We start from the raw sequence: 24047 nt of genomic DNA, 5'->3' as shown, positions 1-24047 counted from the left end.
TCATCTGGACGCAGCGTTTTGTGGGAGAAACGTGTCGTCATCATCAGGTGACGTCTTCAGTCTCAGCTGCAGGTTTCAGTCTTACAAACAGGACATTTGCATAAAGACTGAAACCTGCAGCTGCAGGAACGATGGGCTGGGAGCTCCGTTCCTTCATCTTAATTATGCAGATTCTCAGGACCATTGATCAACAACCACTGATCCATGTCCATGAGTCCCATTCACAGAGATGTGGGAATGGCTGCAGTCACAGCATGTAAGATGGAAATAAATGAGAAGGATTTAGCTGAAGTGGATTTGATTTATGTTAGTTCTTTTTTAACTTGTAGTTCTACATTGGAAGATTATTGTGATATTGAAATATAAAAATACATTTATATTCTATTATTTTCTCAAAATAAGCGTCACACTCGTGGAAGCCGGTGTAGCCGCCGAAACGCCTGCATTTATGGAGACTTTCAGCCCCAGGTAGGCCAGTCATGGATCTTTGGATCCACATTATGTCAGCAGCTGTTCTCCACCGTGAACTGTGTTCCAACAAACACGCTCACGCCTCACAGACGACAGCTCACAGTCCTGTAGAGATAAAGTGACTTCGTACAGCCCCGTCTTCAGCCTTGTGGAGATGATCTCGACGCTTTGGTGGATGTTACTAGCTCCTGTGCAGTATTTTGTAAAGACATGATTATACCCCGTAAGCGCGTTAAAATGTACGCTAACAATAAGCCATGGGTCACTAAAAGTGTCTGTTTAAGGAAAAAGAGACAGGCCTTTAAAGAGGGGCTGTTACCGATTATCAGACAGCTACCAAGGAAATGAAAATCGAGATGTTGAAAGCAAAACAGACAAAAACCTTCTTGAAAGCAAATTTGCTGCAAAAACTTTTGGGTCTGCCTGGACTTGTATGAAAACCATAGCAGGGTTTCAAACTCCCCAGAGCAGCAGTCAGGTCATTTTAGATGTTTTAATACAGACAGAGATTTTCAAATGCTTTAAACATGTTTTATGCTCGTTTTAGTTCTTCTGATTTCAGCGAGGATATTTGGGAACTGAAACAGAAACTGAGAGATACTCAGCACTTTATCATTGACCTCAGCGATGTTAAAAAGGCCTTTCATACAGTCAATGTGAACAAGAGCCAGGTCCTGATAATATTAGTGGCCGCCTAATTAAATCTTATGCTGATGAACTCAGGCCTATATTTCAGGTTATTTTGAACAAATCCTTGCAAACACAACATGTGCCCTCTCTTTGCAAAGAAGCAGTCGTGGTTCCTGTCCCTAAATCTAAACGACTTCAGGCCTGTTGCCTCACTTCAGTTGTCATGAAAGTCTTTGAAAAAATCCTCAGAAATGTGATTATGAAGAGACTGAAGGTCAGCTGGATCCAATGCAGTTTGCATACAGGCCCAACAGAGGAGTGGAGGACGCACTTTTGACTTTACTAAATCTGATTCTTAAACATGTAGAGAGTAAAGGGACTTTTGCAAGACTTCCTTTCATTGATTTTTCTTCGGCTTTTAATACAACACAGCCCCATATTTTAATTAAAAGACTTTTAGAACAGTTTGAAATCAGGAAAAACCTGCTGGGCTGGATTTTAGATTTTCTAACTGACAGGTCACAAAGAGTGAGAATAAATGGGGTTCTGTCTGACCCAGTGTTCTCCTCCACAGGTTCTCCTCAAGGCTGCGTCCTATCGCCCTTATTATTCACTCTCTATACAAACATGTGTCAGGGCAGACATGAAAACAGGGTCATTATTAAATATGCAGATGACTCTGTTATTGTCAGCTTACTGAAAGAGGGTGAAACTAACCACGGCCCAGTCATTAATGACTTTGTTCAGTGGTGGGAGGAGTCTTATCTCCAGCTGAACATATCTAAAACAAAAGACATGGTTGTTGATTTTAGGAAACAACAAAATGGGCACGGAGTCACTTTAATTAAAGGTCAGAAAATAGAGCAAGTACAATCATATAAATATCTTGGGACCATAATCAATGAAAAACTGAACTTTGATCAAAATTGCAAATCAGTTTGTAAAAAGGGTCACCAGCACCTTTATTGTCTTAGGAAACTTGTTCATTTCCACATTGACCAAAAAATGTTAACTTTGTTTTCTCGTTCTTTTATTGAGTCTGTTTTATCGTTTTGTTTGGTGGCATGGTTCGGTCAGACCTCTGTCACAGAGAAAAACTCTCTGAATCAGAGAGTGAGATGGTCCAGTCGTCTGATAGGTGAGCCACAGTCTTGTTTAGCCTCCCTGTACTCTGAGCAGGTACAGAGGATGGCTTTATCAATCCTTAAAAATGGTTCCCATCCTCTAAGGGGTGAATTTCAGCTTCTTCCCTCAGGACGGAGGTTTCTATTTCTGAGATGCAGGACAAAGCGTTATAAAAACAGCTTTGTCCCCGTTGCTGTCACTGAATTAAATAAGAACTGTTTTTGATTCGAAATATTAAAGTATGTGTCACAGTGAGTTTTATATATTTACTAGGTATGTGTGTTTTTAAAGGGATGTCAAATGCTGTCATTTTTCTGAGTTACTAGGTTAACAGAGGTTAGCAGTAACAGTACGGGGAAGTATATTGTGTTGTTCTTTTGTTGTTTTTTATTTTATCCTACTTTACTTTGTTATTTTGATTTTACCTGTTGTGAGTGCTTCCCGTAATTCTCCTTTTTCTTGCGCCGCTGCGGCCAGAGTTCACAACATTACATATTTTTGTATCTATAAACAGGAAGCTGACACTCTCCAGACTTTATCAAAGGTGTGAGCGTCACAGCAGAGGCCTTTGTGTCAACGTAGCTGAAGACAAAACACAGAAACACATGAAGGAGATTTTCTGGCCTGGATTTTATACAAATATTCTGCAGTACATCAAAAATGAAAGAAAACCATTAGTCAACATATGAACATCACCTCTGAAGTTACAGAGCTTTGATTGGAGACACAGCTGAGCGTTTTGCATTTTGCATAATTAATTACATAATTAATGATGTAACCATAATTAAATGGTTACATCATCTTTAAAGTCCCCAGAGATCAGGAAAAGTCCTGAGGGTGCTGTGTTTGGAGTCTGCTGGTTACAGTGTGCAGGACCTCACAGGCTGCTGCAGCGTTAGCAGAGGGCGGGACATACACAGCTATCATAATCACGTGTGTAAACTCTCGTGGTAGATAGTACGGTCTCATGCTAACCGCTAGCAGCTCAATGTCCTTACAGCATAGCGTCTCTTTGATAGAGAAATGCCCAGAGTTACACCATCTATCGTTCACAAACACAGCCAGACCCCCTCCTCCCTTCTTACCACTCTCCGCTGTTCTGTCATAAGAGGCTCAGCAGCTAAAGCAGCACACCTGGGTCTCCCAGCCTATTAAAAGCAGCCCTTTGCTTCACCTGCTTCACTAAACATTATTATTTTAAGCAGAGTGCTGTGATTTATGTAGGCATTGCTGTGTGACAGGATGACTTTTCTTGCACACCCACCAAATGAGGGCGCACATGCTTCCACGCCCACTGGTGACTGCACACATCCTTTCAAGGAAGCATTTCATTCATCCCTAACAAATGGAACAAAACACTGTGCAGCGTGTTCAGGTTTGAACGTGGCCCTGGCCTCTCTCTGCATCCACCTGGCACATGCAACACACATCCACTCCCTGCTGAACTGCTTGTATTTGATGTGTTGAAGTTTTGGTAAAGTTTGAATAAATTCCACTTTATTTATAGGAACATTTCATCTGTGGACTCCTGCTTCCCCTCTCCTTGAGCCAGTTTGTGACGGGAACATGACATAAGAAAAGTAATTTATCCCTTTTTGATTCTGTGTATCTGGCGCTCATCCAGTGAGTTCACACTTGGCAGAAACAGACTGAATTTGTCTGGAGAACTTTGGCTTCAGCCAAGTTAGATAAACACACTGTGTCTCTGTCAAAACAGCAGTGTAGTTGTGGCACCCCTGTGAGGGAATGACCACATGAATATTATTTTGTGTAAAACACTCATGTAACGGGACATTTTTCATTGCTATATGTATTTATTTTCAGTTTCTTTAAGAGGATAGAAAATCCATGTAACAGGGATTCATTTTATGTTAGAAAGCAGTGAGGGCGGAACTTTGGTGCTTGCTCCGGGGTTTCGGGGAGCAGTAAGTGGAGCCCACCTTCCGCTGCTTCCTCAGACACGTTCTGGAGGAAAGCAGAGACGCATCGTGTCTTCCTTACTCTGCTCTTCACCTGCTTTTACAGGTCGGTACATGGTGCTCGCACCGAAAATGTTGTTTATTGTCACCATGGTTACCCAGGTTAATGTGAATGGGAGAGTTAAGGCGGTCCGCCAAAGTTATTTATATGTAAACACGGGAGAAAACCAGAGGAGTGTCCCGCGCGACCGCACCGCGAGCCCGCTCGTTAGGTGGAGCGCTCGTGAAGCAGAGTCAGTGCGCTCCTATGCTCTGTGCAAACGTGTTGTAATGCTCCAATCAAATCAGTTCTGTGAGATGTGAATGTTAATAGTTCTGTTAAAGTGACTGAGTAGATTAGCTAGTGTAACACAAGCACTCTGAGCAACTCTGTGTAGCTAACAGAGGCATTCATGGGTTGATTAAACAAGCTGTGTTTCATGATGCACTAAATAGTGATTTTGCCAGTAAATTACTGGAGGGAACAAATGTAATGTATTTACCAATGCTGTTATTGAATAGAACTGTTTAGCCAGTAAGACACTGCAGAAGACAATGTGATGTGTTTATTGATATGATAAAAGGATGTAGCTGTTATGGAAAGAAGTGTGAACTTGAGAAACTGAACCAGTTAAAAAGAGTATATTTCACTGATGTTGTGAAATAAGTAAATGTCATTGATGTGAATGAGGAACCAGCTGAACAGTATATTGAAAGCTCATGTTTAGTGTTTTATAGCATTTATTTGTGTGAAATAAATCAGACTCAGACACGTTCTGGAGGAAAGCAGAGACGCATCGTGTCTTCCTTACTCTGCTCTTCACCTGCTTTTACAGGTAACATATTTGTCATCGAGGTCTTCATCCTTGGGACCCGTAACATAGTAACTTCTTCATTGTTATACTTCTATAGTTTTCCCATTTTGTGAGCTGTGGATGTGGAAAGTGTCTCAGTGACACATCCACATGAAAACGGCGTTACCTTCGTTCATTTGCACGTCAAATGAACGAGCTGTTTGGACTTTAACGTCACAGCTGATGCTTCGATACTCGAACTCAAGAGTTCAGCTTCCACTCAGAGGTACAAGTACACACAGCAAAGATAAACGTGTACACAAGGTGGAACCCACAAGTGCACAGCTCCAACCAGAGATGGGCAGTAATCCGATTACTTTTTTCAAGAAACGAGTAAAGTGAGGGATTACTATTGCAAAAAAGGTAATTAGATTACTGTTACTTTCCCGTAAGCACACTGCATTACTAAAACCGCAGCTGTGTGCAGATGAACAATGGATAATCTATCGAGTGTGGAGAGAGTGTGAGCGTGCAGCGTTTAAAGCGTGGAAGCACTGACCTTACTTTGAGTTTGACTCTGTAAAAAGTGACAAAAACATTAGCATCCGCTGTTCACTGCGTGGGAAGACAACATGCTCACTCACTATGTGTTAATGGGCATGCTTATTTATAACTTTGATAAAATGTCATAAAAATAATTCCATGCCAGCTCACCATTGGTGATCAGGTAGTTTCTGTTCCAGTTCCAGTCCCATAAATCATGAAGCTTGCTGCCAGAAAAGCTTCAAATCTCCTTTGAAAGCTGTTTGTGGTCTTGATTGTGGGAGCTTCAGTTGTCTGACTCCAGCTGCCACACAGTGCTCACTGATATCATTTGCAAAAACCCCAGTGTGACAATATTTATCAGTGAAGCAGAAATCAGGAAGTGACGACTTTTCTTTGAACATTTGCTCAGGCTAAGCTGTGCTTTCTACCACAGTTGGGAATTTCCTGGTTTACAACAAATTATTGTGTCAACACCGCATAAGATTTCAAACTACAGGAAAATCACTGGAGTTATAAGAGGCAGACAACGACACACACACCACATGCATGCTGTTGCTATTTATTGTGGATTAACCTGTCAAGGGCAAGAACAAAAGAATTCTGCCTCAAATACAGGAAATCATAGCTTTCCTGTATTTCCTCCATTGTTGGCATGCTGGTTAGTGCTGTTGCTCCACAGTAAGAAGGTCCTGGGCTAAATTATCCATGAATGTAAACGGCTGTGTGTTTCTATCTGATAGACTGGTGAGCTGTCCAGGGTGTACCCTGCCTGGTAACCTATCACTTCAGGGTTATTTCCCAGCCCTGCTGCAACCAGGATAGAGATAGGAGGATGGTAGTTGTTGTAGACCCATTCAATTTCAATTGAAGGATTAAAATGTTCCAGGAGCTCAACTTACTCCATCTGAACATGTTTCAATCGTGTTTTATGAACACAACATGCAGGTTTACTGAATATGAAAAGGTTGTGTTGATTTAACTCAGTTGTTTAAGTTTCTGCCAAAGCAAAACCTTTGTGTGCAACCAGTGTCCACTATTGAATCAAGTAAATCCAACATGTTTTTGTCAGTGCAAAAGGAGTTACGGTGCCTGTATTCCTGCACAATATTGTCCCGGGAGGGAGGAAAACTTTCTGGTGAAGTTTTGGTTGATTTTTGGGTTTTGCTTGACACTAGGTTGATTTTATCAGTGAGGTTTGGATTGTTTTCTTTCTCTAAGAGAGAGAAAGATGGTTTTATGCTTGGACATGTTTGCAATGGGCCCCAGTATTTGTTACTTTATGAGTATTTTATTGGTTGCGTTTGTTTGTGCTTTTGTTACAGTGCACTGAGATAAGAACATCAGAGAGGTGTGATCCACCGGTGGTGATATTTTGGTATTTTGTGAGTTCCCGATTTAACAAATCAGCTCTTTAATCCAGGCCTGAGAGGTTGAACTTTAAAGCGCTATAAAATATTCTTACTGGAAACAGTGGCAAAGTGTTTTTCTCCATGATTATAATGGGCTTGGGAGAAATTCACTTATATGTGACATTGATCACATGAGAAGTCCTGAGCCTAAAAGGATTGCAGCGAGTCAATCCAGTCCAAAAACAAGGAGCTGTTTTCCTTTAAAATGATGACGTCATCTTGCTGGTGATGGAGGCTCGAATAGGCTGCGCGTGAGACTCCATTATCAGCAATATCTGGTATGAATGTGTGTGGATGTATGCATGTGACTGGACTGTGATGGACTGACGACTAAAAGTTTAACTGACTTGATACTGAGACAAAAACGGTGCCGACTTTAGGATTAGTGAATGTCCACAACAATTCACCCAGCCTGTACAAGAAGGGTGGAGGTTTTGTCTTGCTTTGTTTGTGCAGGAGCAGAAGGATGACAGAGACTAAAGGGGGAGGCTGTAGCTTCACATGAGTGTGAGCTGCAGACTGAACCCTTTGGTTGCTAATGTTGAGTCACTGATGTTTGCATTAAGAAAATTGTGTTTTATTAGCTGTGTTTTAATTAAGGTATCACATTATATTGTTGGGAATGTTAAATGCTAAAGTGAAGAAAAGCTTTGATTTCACTCATGACTGAACATGTTATTATTAACCATAGCAGGCCACTGTAAAGAGTCAATTAACTGTTATAGAGGAAAAAAAGGCCAAAAACTCTGTTAATACCTATGAATAACAGGCAATGATAGACTTGTCACATTCAAAATAGAGATATGTAATAACAAACACGGGTCCGTGTCATTTAGGTTCTCCATTGAAATAGTCAATCATTTAGAAAAGTAGAATATATATATATATATATATATATATATATATATATATATATATATATATATGTATGTCTCAACGCTGTTTCTCAATAATATTAAAAACCTAAAAACTATTGTTGTGGAAGATAGAAGTCACTGTGACAGCCCTCTGACTGTGGAGGACGTTTGTAATCCTATTTCTGCACTTAAGGCCAACAAATCTCCCGGCACAGATGGTTTAACTGCAGAGTTTTATGAATCATTTTCTAATCTCCTGGCTCCGTTCTTACTGCAGCTTTTCATAGGAAGTGTAGAGAATAACATCCTCCCTCCTACTCTTACTCAGGGTCTCATAACACTTATTCCAAAGCCAAACAAAGACTTACTTCTTATTGATAATTGGAGACCCATCTGCCTGCTCAATGATGACTATGAGATTATGGCTTTAGTACTTGCTAACAGAATGAAAGAGTTCTTGGACACAATTATCGATGAGACACAATCAGGCTTTATGAGAAACAGACACCTTTCTAAGAACATGAGACTGGTTTTAGATCTACTTGATTACTCTGATTTGGTATCTGACTATAGCTTCATTCTCTTCCTGGATTTTTAAAAGGCTTTTGATACAATTGAACATCAATTTATTTTCCACTCTTTGGAAAAATTTGGCATTTTTCTGTAAAGCTATCAAAATCTTGTACACGAATGGCAATAGCTCAATTAAAATGATTAAGACTCCACCCCGAGATTTGACCTGTTATACAAGGAATCAGCACAGCTGATAAGGAGCTCATCATCAGCCAGCTAGCTGATGACACCACACTCTTCTTGAAGAATGCAAATCAAATCCGTCCAGCCCTTAGTGTTATTAGTGATTTCTCTGAGGCATCTGCTTTATGTCGAAATCTAAAAAAATGTGAATTACTAGCAATTAAAGGCTGCACTGCAAATGCTCTCTGTAACATTTCTGTTAAACAAGAAGTCACATATCCAGGACTGTTAATATCCAAAGACCAAAAGTCAAGATGCTCGTCAAACTTGTCAAACAGTGTTGGGGAATTCTCAATGGTGCTTGGTGCCATACCCTCAGGGACTTTAATGTTATATAAAAACACTGACAGCTCAATATCTGCCTCAGTCACTCTCCCTGATCCAGCTGAGTCAGCAGTGGGAAAAATCTGCTTTTCACAGGAACTTGGTAACAGCAATAAGAGAATACGTAGTTTATTCCAAGAAGATATCATGTCTCTCCCATATATAGAATATCTTACTGGAACCGACATGTTCCAGATATCACCTGGAAGACAGTCTGGATGATCACGGGCAAGAAACAAATAAAAGAATCGGTCGTACCCATGCTTCCCCGACGTCATGCCAGCGCATATTGGGAAATTCGTAGGCACCGATCGGTTTTCTATCAGCCATTTGCTGGGAGTAAGGGCGCCCTCCGTTTGCGAGGTGCGCCTGCTGCTGGCGGCACAGGGAGGAGAGGGCGGGGCGGCGGGGAGTCTCTGGCTGGCTGGAGCGGCATCTAATAACCAACTCGCAAAACAAAATAAAAACAACAAACAGATATTATGATACAGACTTATAATCTGCACCCATGTTTTTTCTAAATTCTATAAAGTGAGCGCGAGAGCCCTCGGTGCGCCTGCGCGCTGCTGAAGTCAAAGTAAACTTTATTGTCATCTCCGCTACAGACAGTCCAGCATATAGAGAGACGAGACGACGAGGCTGCAGTTACAGCGGTGCAAGTAAACAAACAATAAATATAAGAAGAGTAAGAAAATAAATCTACACTTTAGGACTCGGGGTAAAGGATCAATAACAATTTAAATTTATAATTTACAGTTTGATGATTTAAAGTCTCACACAACCCGTCAAAAGGGGCGGGGCCGGCTGCTTCCAAGTAGAGCACATTTCATTTATAATGATGTAAATCCAAGCCCATCATGGATTCACCATCTGAATCCTGGGTTGTGTGAAATCCCAGAAATCAACCTTAGACAAAGTGAATCTGTGAACTAAGGTGTAGGTCTGTTAGGTTAATTGTGCTGATCCTCGGGTTGGGGGATTTGTGTTTGTACTGGAGCACAAAATTCAAACCAATGGAAGATGGACAACAAAAGTTCAAAGCCATCAGGTGCTCAGGTTAGAAAAAAGAGAAAAGATGCAGGTAAGCAGACGTGTGATTGGATAATGGCAGCTCATCCTGAACCAATCAGACTAAACTCCAAACAATACATTATGTTACAGATTTTAATATTAATTAGTCATTGTTACTTGTTGATTTGTCCTTTTCTCATTGTGTGACGAATTATGACGACTGTTTGGTAGCTGTTATTGTCTCTCTCTCTTCATGTGTGTTTCTCTGGTGAAACAATAGTTTTGTGTTAATGTTAGGGCTGCACGATTTTGCATAAAATGAGAATCACGATTTTTTTCAATGTTTTTTCACTGAAACAAGCAGCTGTTGTTTATGTGCATTAAAGTTATATAAAAATGTAACAGTGCAAATGCAAATTCCTCACTGACAGTTTAACCAAAAGGCGTTTCCAGTGGAAACTGGCCGACACATCCTGAGCATAACCATGTATAATATCCACTAAACTTCAGAAGAGGTTATACAGTCGTGGCCAAAAGGTTTGAGAATTGCATAAATATTGGAACCTGGAGAAGTTGCTGCTGAAGTTTTTATAATAGCATTTTGCCTGCACTCCAGAATGTTATGAGGAGTGATCAGATGAACTGCATCGTCCTTCTTTGCCATGAAAACGAACTTAATCCCCAAAAAGCCTTACCACTGCATTTCATTGCTGTCATCAAAGGACCTGCTGAGACCATTTCAGTGATCGTCTTCTTAACTCAGGTGAGAATGTTGGCGAGCACGAGGCTGGAGATCATCATGGCTGTATCCCGATTCAGGTTCTGCAGCTTTAAAGTCCTCAAGGGCCGCGTACTCAAAGACCACTAAGGCCGAAGTGCGAGGCTCGTAGGCTCGTGAAATGGGACGTCTAGCCTCCGTCGCGCTGCCCAGGTTGCCTAGCAACCATGATACTAACAGTTATTTATACATATATTTATATGTATATTATATTTATATTCTGAGAGTGTATCATGTAACACTATAGATCAACTTAGCTCAGAATATATAAAGCATATAAACAGTTACAGCAATATGATGCAACAAACACAGCAGCTACTGATCCAAAATACTCAAAGCTTCATAGAACTGAAACCAACATTTATTTTTAGCTCCATCCTGCTGCTGATACAGACTTTAGGTTTCTGAACATTAAACTTGTTGCTGCCTTTCATAGTGTGTAACTTGAAGGCCCCGAGTACGAATAAATTCTTTACAAATCCTACCATGTGAATTCATGGATTTTTTTTTCACATTCTGTCTCTCACAGTTGAAGTGTACCTCTGGTGCAAATTACTGACCTCTGTCATCATTTTAGGTGGGGGAACTTGCACAATCGGTGGCTGACTAAATACTTTTTTGCCCCACTGTATATATATATATATATATATGTGTGTATATATATATATATGTATATATGTATATATGTATATATATATATATGTATGTATATATATGTATATATGTGTATATATATATATATATGTATGTATATATATATATATGTATGTATATATATATGTATATATATATGTATATATATATGTATATATATATATGTATGTATATATATGTATATATATATATGTATGTATATATATGTATATATATATATGTATGTATATATATGTATGTATATATATGTATGTATATATATGTATATTTTCTTTTCACCCAGCACGCCCCTGCGGGCGGTTTATCCTTCAAGCTCGGGTCCTCTACCAGAGGCCTGGGAGCTTGAGGGTCCTGCGCAGTATCTTAGCTGTTCCCAGGACTGCGCTCTTCTGGACAGAGATCTCCGATGTTTTTCCCGGGATCTGCTGGAGCCACTCGCCTAGCTTGGGAGTCACCGCACCTAGTGCTCCGATTACCACGGGGACCACCGTTACCTTCACCCTCCACATCCTCTCGAGCTCTTCTCTGAGCCCTTGGTATTTCTCCAGCTTCTCGTGTTCCTTCTTCCTGATATTGCTGTCATTCGGAACCGCTACATCGATCACTACGGCCGTCTTCTTCTGTTTGTCTACCACCACTATGTCCGGTTGGTTAGCCACCACCATTTTGTCCGTCTGTATCTGGAAGTCCCACAGGATCTTAGCTCGGTCATTCTCCACCACCCTTGGGGGCATCTCCCATTTTGACCTCGGGACTTCTAGGTTATACTCGGCACAGATGTTCCTGTACACTATGCCGGCCACTTGGTTATGGCGTTCCATGTATGCCTTGCCTGCTAGCATCTTGCACCCTGCTGTTATGTGCTGGATTGTCTCTGGGGCATCTTTACACAGCCTGCACCTGGGGTCTTGCCTGGTGTGATAGACCCCAGCCTCTATGGATCTTGTACTCAGAGCTTGTTCTTGTGCTGCCATGATTAGTGCCTCTGTGCTGTCTTTCAGTCCAGCTTTGTCCAGCCACTGGTAGGATTTCTGGATATTAGCCACCTCCTCTATCTGCCGGTGGTACATACCGTGCAGGGGCCTGTCCTTCCATGATGGTTCCTCGTCTCCCTCCTCTTTCTTGGGTTTCTGCTGCCTGAGGTATTCACTGAGCACTCGGTCAGTTGGGGCCATCTTCCCAATGTATTCTTGGATGTTCCTTGTCTCATCCTGGACTGTGGTGCTGACACTCACCAGTCCCCGGCCCCCTTCCTTCCGCTTAGCGTACAGCCTCAGGGTGCTGGACTTGGGGTGAAACCCTCCATGCATGGTCAGGAGCTTTCTTGTCTTTATGTCAGTGGCTTCTATCTCCTCCTTTGGCCAGCTTATTACCCCAGCAGGGTACCTGATCACGGGCAGGGCGTACGTGTTGATGGCCCGGATCTTGTTCTTACCATTCAGCTGACTCCTCAGGACTTGCCTGACCCTCTGCAGGTACTTGGTGGTTGCAGCCTTTCTAGCGGCCTCTTCATGGTTCCCATTTGCCTGCGGGATCCCCAGGTACTTGTAACTGTCCTCTATGTCTGCAATGTTGCCTTCTGGTAGTTCAATCCCCTCAGTTCTGACTACCTTCCCTCTCTTTGTTACCATCCGACTACACTTCTCCAGTCCGAACGACATTCCGATGTCATTGCTGTATAGCCTGGTAGTGTGGATCAGTGAATCAATGTCTCGTTCACTCTTGGCATACAGCTTGATGTCATCCATGTACAGGAGGTGGCTGACAACTGCTCCGTTCCGTAGTCGGTATCCGTAGCCAGTCTTGTTAATGATCTCACTGAGGGGGTTCAGGCCTATGCAGAACAGCAGTGGGGACAGAGCATCTCCTTGGTAGATCCCGCACTTGATGGTAACTTGTGCTATGGGCTTGGAGTTGGCCTCTAGTGTTGTACGCCACATCCCCATTGAGTTCCTGATGAAGGCTCTTAGGGTCCCATTGATCTTGTACAATTCTAGGCATTCCAGTATCCAGCTGTGGGGCATTGAGTCATAGGCCTTCTTGTAATCAATCCAGGCAGTGCACAGGTTGGTCAGTCTGGTCTTGCAGTCTCGGCTAATTGTTCTGTCTACCAGTAGCTGGTGTTTTGCACCTCTGGTATTCTTGCCAATTCCTTTCTGTGTCCCGCTCATGTATTGACCCATGTGCCTGTTCATCTTAGCCGATATGATGCCTGACAGGAGCTTCCATGTAGTACTGAGGCAGGTTATTGGTCGGTAGTTGGAGGGGACCGGTCCCTTCTTGGGGTCCTTGGGGATCAGGACCGTCCGGCCTTCAGTTAGCCATTCCGGGTGTCTTTCGTTAACTAGCAGCTGGTTCATTTGTGCTGCCAGACGCTCGTGGAGTGCAGTCAGCTTCTTCAGCCAGTAGGCGTGAACCATGTCGGGCCCTGGTGCTGTCCAACTCTTCATACTGGAGACCCTTTCTTGGATATCTGCCACTGTGATGGTTACTGGACCCTGTTCAGGGAGGTCGCTGTGGTCTGCCCTCAGATCCTCTAGCCACTGAGCATTGCCGTTATGGGTTGCATCCTTCTCCCATATGCTCTTCCAGTATTGCTCCGTCTCCAGCCTTGGTGGTGCTGTTCTCTTATTGTTCCCTTGCCACTGAGAGTACACCTTTGCTGGTTCTGTGGAGAACAGCTGGTTTATTCTCCTACCTTCTATCTCTCTGGTGTACCTCCTCAAGCGGCTGGCCAAGGCTGTGAGTCTTTGCTTGGCAGTTTCCAAGGCCTCAGGTATGGACAGCTTGCTGTATTTCTTAGGCACCTTCTTTGTCGCACCTTTCTGCAACTCCGTTAGTTGGCTAACCTCCCTCCGTGCTACTTTGATCTTGCCCTCTAGCCTCCTTCTCCATGGAGGGTACTGCCCCTTGTGGCTGTTCAACTTATAGCCAAGCATCTCACTGATCACTGCTGCCGTATTGTAGATCAGCTTGTTAGTGTCGGTAATCGTGGTTGTAGGTATTGCCCGTAGTGCTGCATTAACATCATCTAGCAGACCTTCTGAGGGTACTTCACGTAATCTTGGTAACCGGCTACGGGGGATCCAGGTTTCAAGCTTGGCCATGATCCTATTTTTCAGGTCAGTTCCTCTCGCACTCAACTCTCCTATCGCACTTGGGGCTATGTACCCAATCTCGGGTGGGGGTGATGATATCTCCCCCCTGACCTGGCGTCCTGACTCCTCCTTGCCGTAGCATTTGTGTTGTACCTCGTCAATCTCTAGCTGTGAGAGCAGTCCCTTCTTTCGAATGTTGGAACACTGAGCTACTAGTTGTTTCGCCGTCATTGTGGATGTTGGGTATCGAAGAATCCATAGGTCCCTCATCCTATTCATGTAGCCCCTTCCGCCGGGGTTACTTGCGTAGTAGCATTCCAACAACGCCCGGTTTTCATCCCTTGCCCACCGATGCCTTCTTGTTCCAGTAGCCCACTTTTCGTCAGGGTGCCCTGGTTCCTCAACACCTGACGCGGACCTTGTTGATCCGGGCGACGTCCGAGCCGGCATGCCTTCATATTTATCTGTCTCGCTCATGTCTGCGGTAGGCTTGCTTAGCATAGGGGGTCTAGCCTTAGGACCCTTACTGGATACAGACGCCCCAGGCAGGAATCGAACTTGCGATCCTCTGTTCCAAAGGCGTGTAGTTTAACCACTACGCTATCCAGCTGCTTGGAGGTCCCACCGAGATATATATATATGTATATATATATATGTATATATATATATATGTATATATATATATGTATATATATATATATGTATATATATATATATATATGTATGTATATATATGTATATATGTATATATATGTATATATATATATATATATATGTATGTATATATATGTATATATGTATATATATATATGTATATATATATATATATGTATGTATATATATGTATATATATATATGTGTGTACAAAACAAAAAACTTCAAAGTTTGAAATATGTAAGATGTGTGAATTCTTTAAAAAACTAGAAGGTATCTAAAATTGCCTCAAGTGAAAATGAAATTCTCTAATGACACTCTGATAGTTAGGTCAGCATAAGGGCCAGAAGGCCTGTGAAACCACAATATCCTTTGAGTGCAGAAGGAAGGAATTGGACCAGTCATAACAGATATGCAAAAAGCAGGTATTCTCGTGAAAACTAATGAAGCCACGTGTAATACACCAATTTTTCCAGTAAAAAAGGCTAATACAGGAAAATATCGCCTAGTTCATGATCTAAGAGCAATAAACAAGGTAACAGAGCAAATACCTCCAGTGGTTGCAAACCCACACACAATTCTAAATCAAGTAACTCCAAAAGAACAGTGGTTCTCTGTAATAGACTTGTCCAATGCTTTCTTTTCCGTACCTCTGCACCCTGACTCACAGAAGCTATTCGGATTCACCTTTGACAATCAAAAGTATACCTATACAAGGTTGCCTCAGGGATTCCAGAATAGCCCCACTCTTTATGCAGAGGCTTTGAGAAAATCAATGTCATCTTGTTCTCTCCCTGCTCCAGGGCAGTTCTTGCTGTATGTAGATGATATATTGATCACAGGCCATACACAGGATGAATGCAAAGAAAACACACTAACAGTTTTGCAACATCTAGCAGAGCAAGGCCACAAAGTATCACAGCATAAACTACAGTTGTGGAGCCAGGAAGTAACATACCTTGGCCACAAACTAACAGGACAAGGCAGACAACTATTAGACAGCAGAAAAGTAGCTGTACAAAATGCTCCAAAGCCAATTACTAAACAACAAATGATGAGTTTTTTAGGTCTGTGCAATTTCTGTAGATGTTGGATTCCAGAGTACGCACTGCTAGCTCAACCACTACAGAACCTCATCTATGGTAAAGACCTAGCATTAAAAGACAAAGTACAATGGACCCCAGAAGCAGAAAAAGCTTTCATTGAGTTAAAAATAGCATTGCAGACATGTACCGTCTTAGCATTACCAGACTATGAAAAACCTTTCGTTCTCCATGTTGATGGTGCAGGAGGGTACATGAAAGCAGTCTTAACTCAAGCTTTTGGAGAAAAACAACGCCCATTAGCTTTCTACTCATGCAAACTTGACTCTGTAGCTGCTGGATTACCTACCTGTGTTCAGGCATGCGCAGCAGCAGCAGAGGCAGTTAAAAAATGTGCAGACATTGTTCTAGGACATAAATTGATCATTAGAGTCCCACATGCAGTGACCTCTATTTTGCTCCAAGCAAACCTCTCTTTCCTCACACATGCCAGACAACTTTCTTATGTGGGGATTTTACTTTCGCAATCACACATAAAAATAGAGAAATGTGGTCAGCTGAACCCAGGAACACTTTTGCCGACCCCTCTGGATGGAGAACAACATTGTTGTTTTCAAAAATTAGAGGAAGACACAAAGCCTCGCGCTGATATACACAGTTCCCCCCAGAGCAGTTTCAGTAATGTTTTTGTGGACGGCTCAGCGTCAAAAGACATTTACGGTAGAAATTGTGTGGGTTATGCGGTCACAACTGTTGATACAGTGGTAGAAGCAAAAGCTCTCAGTTCCTCAAACTCTGCTCAAAGCGCAGAATTGACCGCAGTCATTAGAGCATGTACACTGTACGAAGGTCAAAGTGTTAATGTTTACACAGACAGCCAATATGTCTATTCAGCAGTTCATCATTTCGCGAAAATATGGCATAACAGAGGAATGACAACTTCCTCAGGCAACCCAGTTCAACATGCAAGCCTTCTAAAAGAGCTATTAGAAGTAATAACGTTGCCAAAAGAATTAGCACTATGCAAATGTGCAGCTCATCAAAAGGATGACACCAAAGATTTGGAGGTGCTGATCCTCATTCCCGCTGCTTCACACTCGGCTGCGAACCGTTCCAGTGCGAGCTGGAGGCCCTCACCTGATGAAGCCAACAGAACCACATCATCTGCAAAAAACAGAGATGAGATTGTGAGGCCACCAAAGCCAAAGCCCTCCGCCACTTGGCTGCACCTAGAAATCATGTCCAGAAAAATTATGAACAGAACCAGAGACAGCACCCTGGCATAGACTTTCCCAGGGAGGCTGAGGAGTGTGATCCCCCTGTAGTTGGAACACACCCTCCGGTCCCCCTTGTTAAAGATGAGGACCACCACCCCGGTCTGCCAGTCCAGGGGTACTGCCCCTGATCTCCACGCAACATTGTAAAGGCATGTCAACCAGGACAGCCCTACAACGTCCAGAGCCTTCAGGAACTCGGGGCGGACCTCATCAACACCAGGGGCTCCGCCACCAAGGAGTTGTTTACAGGGTGATTTTGCATCTAAACAAAAATAAATAAAGTACAAATACATGAAAATTCTACTGAAGTACTTCCACCTCTGGCCTCAGGTGTACTGTACCTGAGATAGTGGCCTATGTGCACCTAATTGAGTGTCAGCCATATTGAATGTGTGTGTTTCCAAGAGGAGAAAACCAGTTGGTAGCAAAGGCAGGAAGGAAGTGTCCTGTCCAGCTAAACAGAAGAGGAATATAAACATAATGAAGGGCACAGTTTGAATCAGTCCTATTCCATTCAATAAAGTGGTGACAGATCCAGGATTATTCCTAGACAACAGCCGTGTGATCCACATGTGGATTGAAGTGTGTATTTGTGAAAATGTTGGACTGTTCCTTTGTCAGTGTCCAACAGTATTTTTGGACGCATCTTTTAACAGGTACGAGAATCCATGAACACATAACTCCAATTTTAGCCAAACTACATCGGCTCCCTGTTAAATATCTCATAGATTTTAAAATTCTTTTCTTCACTTTGAAAATTCTGAATAATTTACCGCCCAGCTATCTTTCTGAACTACTCCATTTATACAATCCCAACAGAGTACTTAGATCGTCCAATCACAGGTTCCTAGCACAACCTAGGTCTCGAATGAAGACCTTTGCATCCGTGGCAACTAGACTCTGGAATAACCTCCCTGTTCATATTCGTACTGCCGAGTCTATCCAGTCTTTTAAATCATGTCTTAAAACTTATTTTTTTACTTTGGCTTTCGATTCTGACTAGTTGGCTGGTCTAGCTTGTTGTGTTGTTACGTATTGTTTGTTGTCCCCTTTTATTGTTTGTTTTAATTGTCTCTGTTTTTACTGACTGTGAAGCACTATGGTCAACACTGTTGTTTTATTTTGTGCTTTATAAATAAATTTTGATTTGATTTGAACAGTATGTGTATGAGAGCCATGTAATGTCCATGTGTGCATGCTGACTGTGCTGCTCTGACCCCCCTCCTCCTTTCAGGGTGGAGCCTGCTGGAGTCCGATGGTTGAGACCAGGTCTGAGGAAGTGTAAGTGTGTTTTTAATGGGATTCATGAAAACAAAGCAGCACACATTCAACCATCTTCATCATGTCAGGAGTCATCATCAAAGTGTCAATCAATGAACAGATGATGGATCAATAACTGCAGCTGGATTGTGTTTGTTCTCTCCATCAGATTCCTGTCAACTCACAATCAACACAAACACAGTGAACACAAAGCTCCAACTGTCTGACAACAACAGGAAGGTGACACATGTGGAGGAGGTTCAGTCATATCCTGATCATCCAGACAGATTTGATGTTTATCCTCAGCTGCTGTGTAGAAATGGTCTGACTGGTCGCTGTTACTGGGAGGTCGAGTGGAGAGGAAACGTTTATATATCAGTGAGTTACAGAAGCATCAGAAAGAAAGGAGACAGTGATGACTGTGTGTTTGGATGGAATGATCAGTCCTGGAGTCTGTACTGCTCTGATGAACGTCCTCATTGTGTCAGGCACAATAAGATAAAAACATCCATCTCCTCCTCCTCCTCCTCCTCCTCTGTCTCTAACAGAGCAGCAGTGTATGTGGACTGTCCTGCTGGCACTCTGTCCTTCTACAGAGTCTCCTCTGACACTCTGATCCACCTCCACACCTTCAACACCACATTCACTCAAACTCTTTATCCTGGGTTTTATGTCAGTTATTATCCTCATGGTTCGTCAGTGAAGTGGGAGGAATAAAGCAGAAGGAAGACCGTCTTCCCTTTATACGGACCAGTGCCGCCCTACAATCAATGTGCAGGTGGGTTCCCAATTAACCCAGTCACGTACCAGTGAAGGGCAAGCGCGGAGAGAGAGAGAGGAGCGATAGAAAGGAAGTGAGAGAGAGGAAAGTAGCCCATTTGGCTTCAGAACTTCTGGGAGGTTTTTGCCTGTTTGTTTTTCAACTAAAAGCGTGGATTATGTTCAACTGCACAAGGACATGCGTATGGCCCGACTACCAGCTAGTGCTTCCGTGGTAATAAATACAGAGGTGGGTCGAGTATCCAAAAATTGTACTCAAGTAAGAGTATCATTACTTTAAAATATTATTACTCAAGTAAAAGTGAAAAGTAGTTGTCAAAAAAGTTACTCGAGTAAGAGTAAAAAAGTACTTAGTGAAAAGGCTACTCAAGTACTGAGTAAGTAGCGAGTAACTGTTTGAAATGTCCGATTTATTTCATAAATAAATGCTATCAGACAAACAAAAATAAATAAATATACAAATTTTAGTATTTTCAAAAGGAATATATGTAAAAAGATCCACAAAATAAGGCACAACAATTCTGATTTCAAGATTTCAGTTTTTCACAACGTAAAGCTTTTTCAAGCAAAACCCACAGTAAATATATTCGCATTTAGAGCAGCCTCAGAGAAAACATTAGAACGAGGCAACTTCAACACAATAAACTACAGCTGATGCGTCAGAATGTCATACTAGGGGTGGTTCTTTTAAATACAAGAGGGATTAAGTAAATCAGAAACAAATGACACAGAGATGCAACAGGTATAATCAGGAAAAGTTTATTCCCAAGGTGGACAGCAGGAATTTAAAAAAACAAAACAAAAAACCCACAAACATCTGTGCTAAAGTTCCACAGGAATAGACATTCTAACAAAACTATAAAATGTTTTTTGTATACTAAAATACCCTTAAGTATAGACAGCGGATTAACACAATGTAATATGAAAACACTAAAAACATGCGATACAAACATCAGAATGAAAATCTTTCAAATAAAAACTACACTCACAAATAAGCACTGAAAAGAGAGTAAAACTAATTATAAAAGACAAATGCAAAGTTCCACTATGTGGATGTACATATGTGTATGGCTCACTTTACCATAAATCGTTTCTTCAGTCAGTGAAATGGTGGTTCAGCTTCAGCAGCAGTTGGCTCTCAAGCTTCTTGCTGTGAAGCTGTGACCGTTTGGCAATGAACAGGAGTCCTGCATGACTAAAAAGTCTCTCACAGGCTCCTGATGCAGGAAGAGCTGTATTGATTTTGATCAACAGCTTCTTGATGTGAGGAACACCATGCAATAGAGCCACACCTCCAGTGAATGGACTTGAAAGGTACCTCTGCAGCTCCCCTGCTTCAGGCTTTCCTGACCCCATGGATCCATCATCTTAGTCGGTTAGGCTGTTGTTTATGCTGGCCTCATCCAGCTCTGAGTCTAGGTGATGTCTGATGAAGTTGAGACCTGTGGAAAGATGTATGGTTTTCAAAAGAATTAGCTCTGGTCATTATAGTGCTGTATACACTGCCAAGCTGCAGATGTTTGGCAAGAAGATTTGATCACATTGGGGATGGTTTTTACTAACTCTTGTAGAAAAACAAAATCTTGTCATTCATATCCCGCACAAACAGTTTGCAATGAATTCCACATTAAGTTTAAAATAAGAATGTGTTCCGAGCTAAGCAGTGCTCTCCAATAGATCCTCCTGTTTGGCTGTTACTCTGGGAAAAGACGAGAAAGACGGTGATGGAAGTGTGACTGGAGCTGCGATGTAGCCTATATAATATTTATATTGTACGAACATGATAATTCGGTATATTGTAATAACGTGATATTATATTGTTCAAACGTGAAAGGTATATTGTTAGAACAATATACTTTTCACTTTTCTATTTTTCTTTTGCCTGGATGGCAGCTCTACGCTTCTGTATCCGAGGCTTTTCAATGTGACCTCACAAAATTATCACGACTACAACAACCATGAAAAGAGTTGGATGGACATTGCTGCTCAATCACAGCTGCCTGGTCAATGTTTGTCATTAGTAATTTAGCAAAGTTGACGGCGGTGGTGTGTGTGTCTGTGTGAGTGAAAGAGTGCCGTTTCACATAATAAAGACAGAGAGAGGAAGAACGAGAGACAGACTTTGTATGATAAGCTTCATGTTATGAATGCACAGTTTGAGCACTCAGGTCGCATCAGAGCATCAGGCCGTATAGTGTGAGACCCTGCATCGTGACCTATGAACTTCTAACCCCTGTGATTCAATTGTACAGTTTGAGCAAGAGCTGAATAATGCGACTGAAAAAAATCGCACAGTGTTTGCCCAGCTTAATGTAGACTGTTTAAACTAAACAAGCTGCTGTTTGACATAATAAACCCTGTCACCCGTAGTATTGCCTCTGTTTTAACAGTTAAAGCAGTAGAGACGAGCTGTTTGCATGTGCGTGGAGCTCTAGCGTCATTAACCAGGCTAGCTGTTAGCTTATAGCTCACGCTAGCTAACCAGCGAGCAGTTAAAAAGACAGCCGAAGCTGCACAAAATACCCACAAACTTATCTCACTACAACGTAGCGCCGAAAATATGACTCTCAGCTCCAGCTCGACACAGCGTCTGCAACATAAGACTGACATCCAGCTAACCACAGCTTAAAGATATTTAGAGAAAACTTACTGTTTCCTCAGGTTACACGAGCTGAGTTGTTTCATGCTGAAAAGTTGTTGTTTTGGCTCTCACTGAAGACAGCTGTTCTTTTGTACTGCTTTTAAGCGAAACATCCTTTGTATGTAAGGCCAAGGGTGTCCTCTTCAGCTCTAGTGTAGACGACTGGCTCTACCATGTTTTTAATGTTTCTTCTTTCCGTGTGTCCACTACTTTGAAACGCTTGGGCCGCTCTGCCCGCCACAGTTTCAAACTGGTCATGTGACTGCATGGCCACATCTGATTGGTAAAAAAGTTACCGGAAACTCCACTGGCGGCATGTTATCTAATGTGTTAAACTAATTATTTTTTAAAAGTAACGAGTCAAATTTTGCAAATGTAGTGGAGTAAAAGTACCGTTTCTTCTTCACAAATGTACTCAAGTAAAAGTAAAAAGTATTGTGCAAAAAAGGTACTTAAAAAGTAAATTTTTTTCAAAAACTTACTCAAATAAATATAACGGAGTAAATGTAACTCGTTACTACCCACCTCTGAATAAATATCCCCAGGAGAATGAGACGGGAATACCCAATTTCTAGCTGAGTAGCTGAGGGCAACACCACTGGACGCGGAGCCTGCTGAAGCACAATCGAAACGGAAATCCCAGGCAACACACCCCTCGGCCAAGCTGGAGCTTGTCTCATACTGTCGGGAGAGAGCATCAGCATTCCTATTGCTGTGGCTCGACCGATATTTGATCTCAAAGTCAAAGGCCGCCAGCTGGGATGCCCACATCTGCTCAGTGGCACCTAGCTTGTTGTCAGTGAAGACCACATACTTCTGTCCCAGCAGGTACTCTCAGAATTTTTCACCCATGGCCCACTTGAGTGTGAGAAATTCCAGCTTCATGGAGCTGTAGTTATCCATGTTGCGCTCATGGGGTCAAAGACCTTGGCTCGCATAAGCCACGGGCCTAACACCACCTTCTGTTTCTTGGGACAGAACTGCACCTAAGTTGGCACATGCCAGCACCGGAGGGATTCCAGCTTTGCTTTCAAAGCCTTAAAGCCCCCCTCACACTGAGGTGTCCAGGCATCACATAAAGCCTGTCCCAAGCCTATCTTTGACTTTGTGCCAGCCAATTTACCCACTACTTGATGTAAGAGAGACGCCAACGTGGGGAATCCCTCCATAAAGCGTTGGTACTAACTAGTTGTTGGGGGAAAACTCTGTAAAAAACCCAGGAGAAATAAAGACACAATGAGACAAAGTTACTTTCTTTGCTAAACGTGTACACGGGTGAGCTGCTGAGAACAACTCACGTCGTGAACAGAGGCTTGGCACTTTTTATAGGAAAGACAGTGAGAACAGGATAAGAAAATAATAAACAGATAAAATAAACAACTCCATATGTGGCGCTAGTCTCGTCAGCAGAGAGCTGGGAGAAAGATAAAACAATCTGAAACAATATGTCCTTGCTGGGAAAATCTGAAAGACACTTCTAAACTACTTATCTTGAACACAGCTTGTACATTTAAAAGAAGGTAAAGTTACATAGAATCATTTTTCCTCTAACATATTCCCTCCTGTTTTAACTTATTTTAAATGTATACAACAATATCTAAAAAAGTCATTGATTAAGTACGTTTAGCAAGTTTTAAATTGTGAGCCTAGCAAAAATGTAAATCATGTGGTCTAAAGACTGAAACAAATAAAAGAATTAAAGAATTAAGGAAAATACAATAAAAGAAAGTATAAAAGTAATAATGAAGAAAAATAATAAAACTAAAACTACAAAAAATAAAATAAAAGAATAAGAAAACCTTATGTTGTACCTGTATAAACTACTAATGTGTTAATCAGTGCATGATCACTTGACAAGTCATTTTTAATCACCACGTCATTCATTAGCAGTTATTACAAGTTCTCCTCTAACAGAATGGCAACGGGATGCTGTTCTTCTTGAGGCACGGCAACATAAGCAGTCATTGTAGTTGTTATCATC

At 42.0% G+C, this 24047-nt stretch overlaps 1 protein-coding gene across 1 annotated transcript in view; it reads left to right on the top strand.

Moving 5' to 3' along the window:
- Window positions 1-4295: 4295 nt before the first annotated feature.
- LOC113017356 (neoverrucotoxin subunit alpha-like) overlaps window positions 4296-24047 on the top strand; it is a 31739-nt gene continuing 11987 nt past the window's right edge. Inside the window, exons 1-4 of the mRNA XM_080294563.1 lie at window positions 4296-4344; window positions 4948-5020; window positions 18620-18666; window positions 18815-19423. Of these exons, the coding sequence (XP_080150689.1) occupies window positions 4296-4344; window positions 4948-5020; window positions 18620-18666; window positions 18815-19362 (717 nt within the window). The 3' untranslated portion in view covers window positions 19363-19423. The remainder of the gene's footprint in view (window positions 4345-4947; window positions 5021-18619; window positions 18667-18814; window positions 19424-24047) is intronic.

This window comes from Astatotilapia calliptera, chromosome 3 (assembly GCF_964374335.1).
Source record: "Astatotilapia calliptera chromosome 3, fAstCal68.1, whole genome shotgun sequence".
Taxonomy (NCBI): domain Eukaryota; kingdom Metazoa; phylum Chordata; class Actinopteri; order Cichliformes; family Cichlidae; genus Astatotilapia; species Astatotilapia calliptera.
Note: the sequence above shows the minus strand (reverse complement) of the source record. Positions and strands in the feature narration are given on the sequence as shown.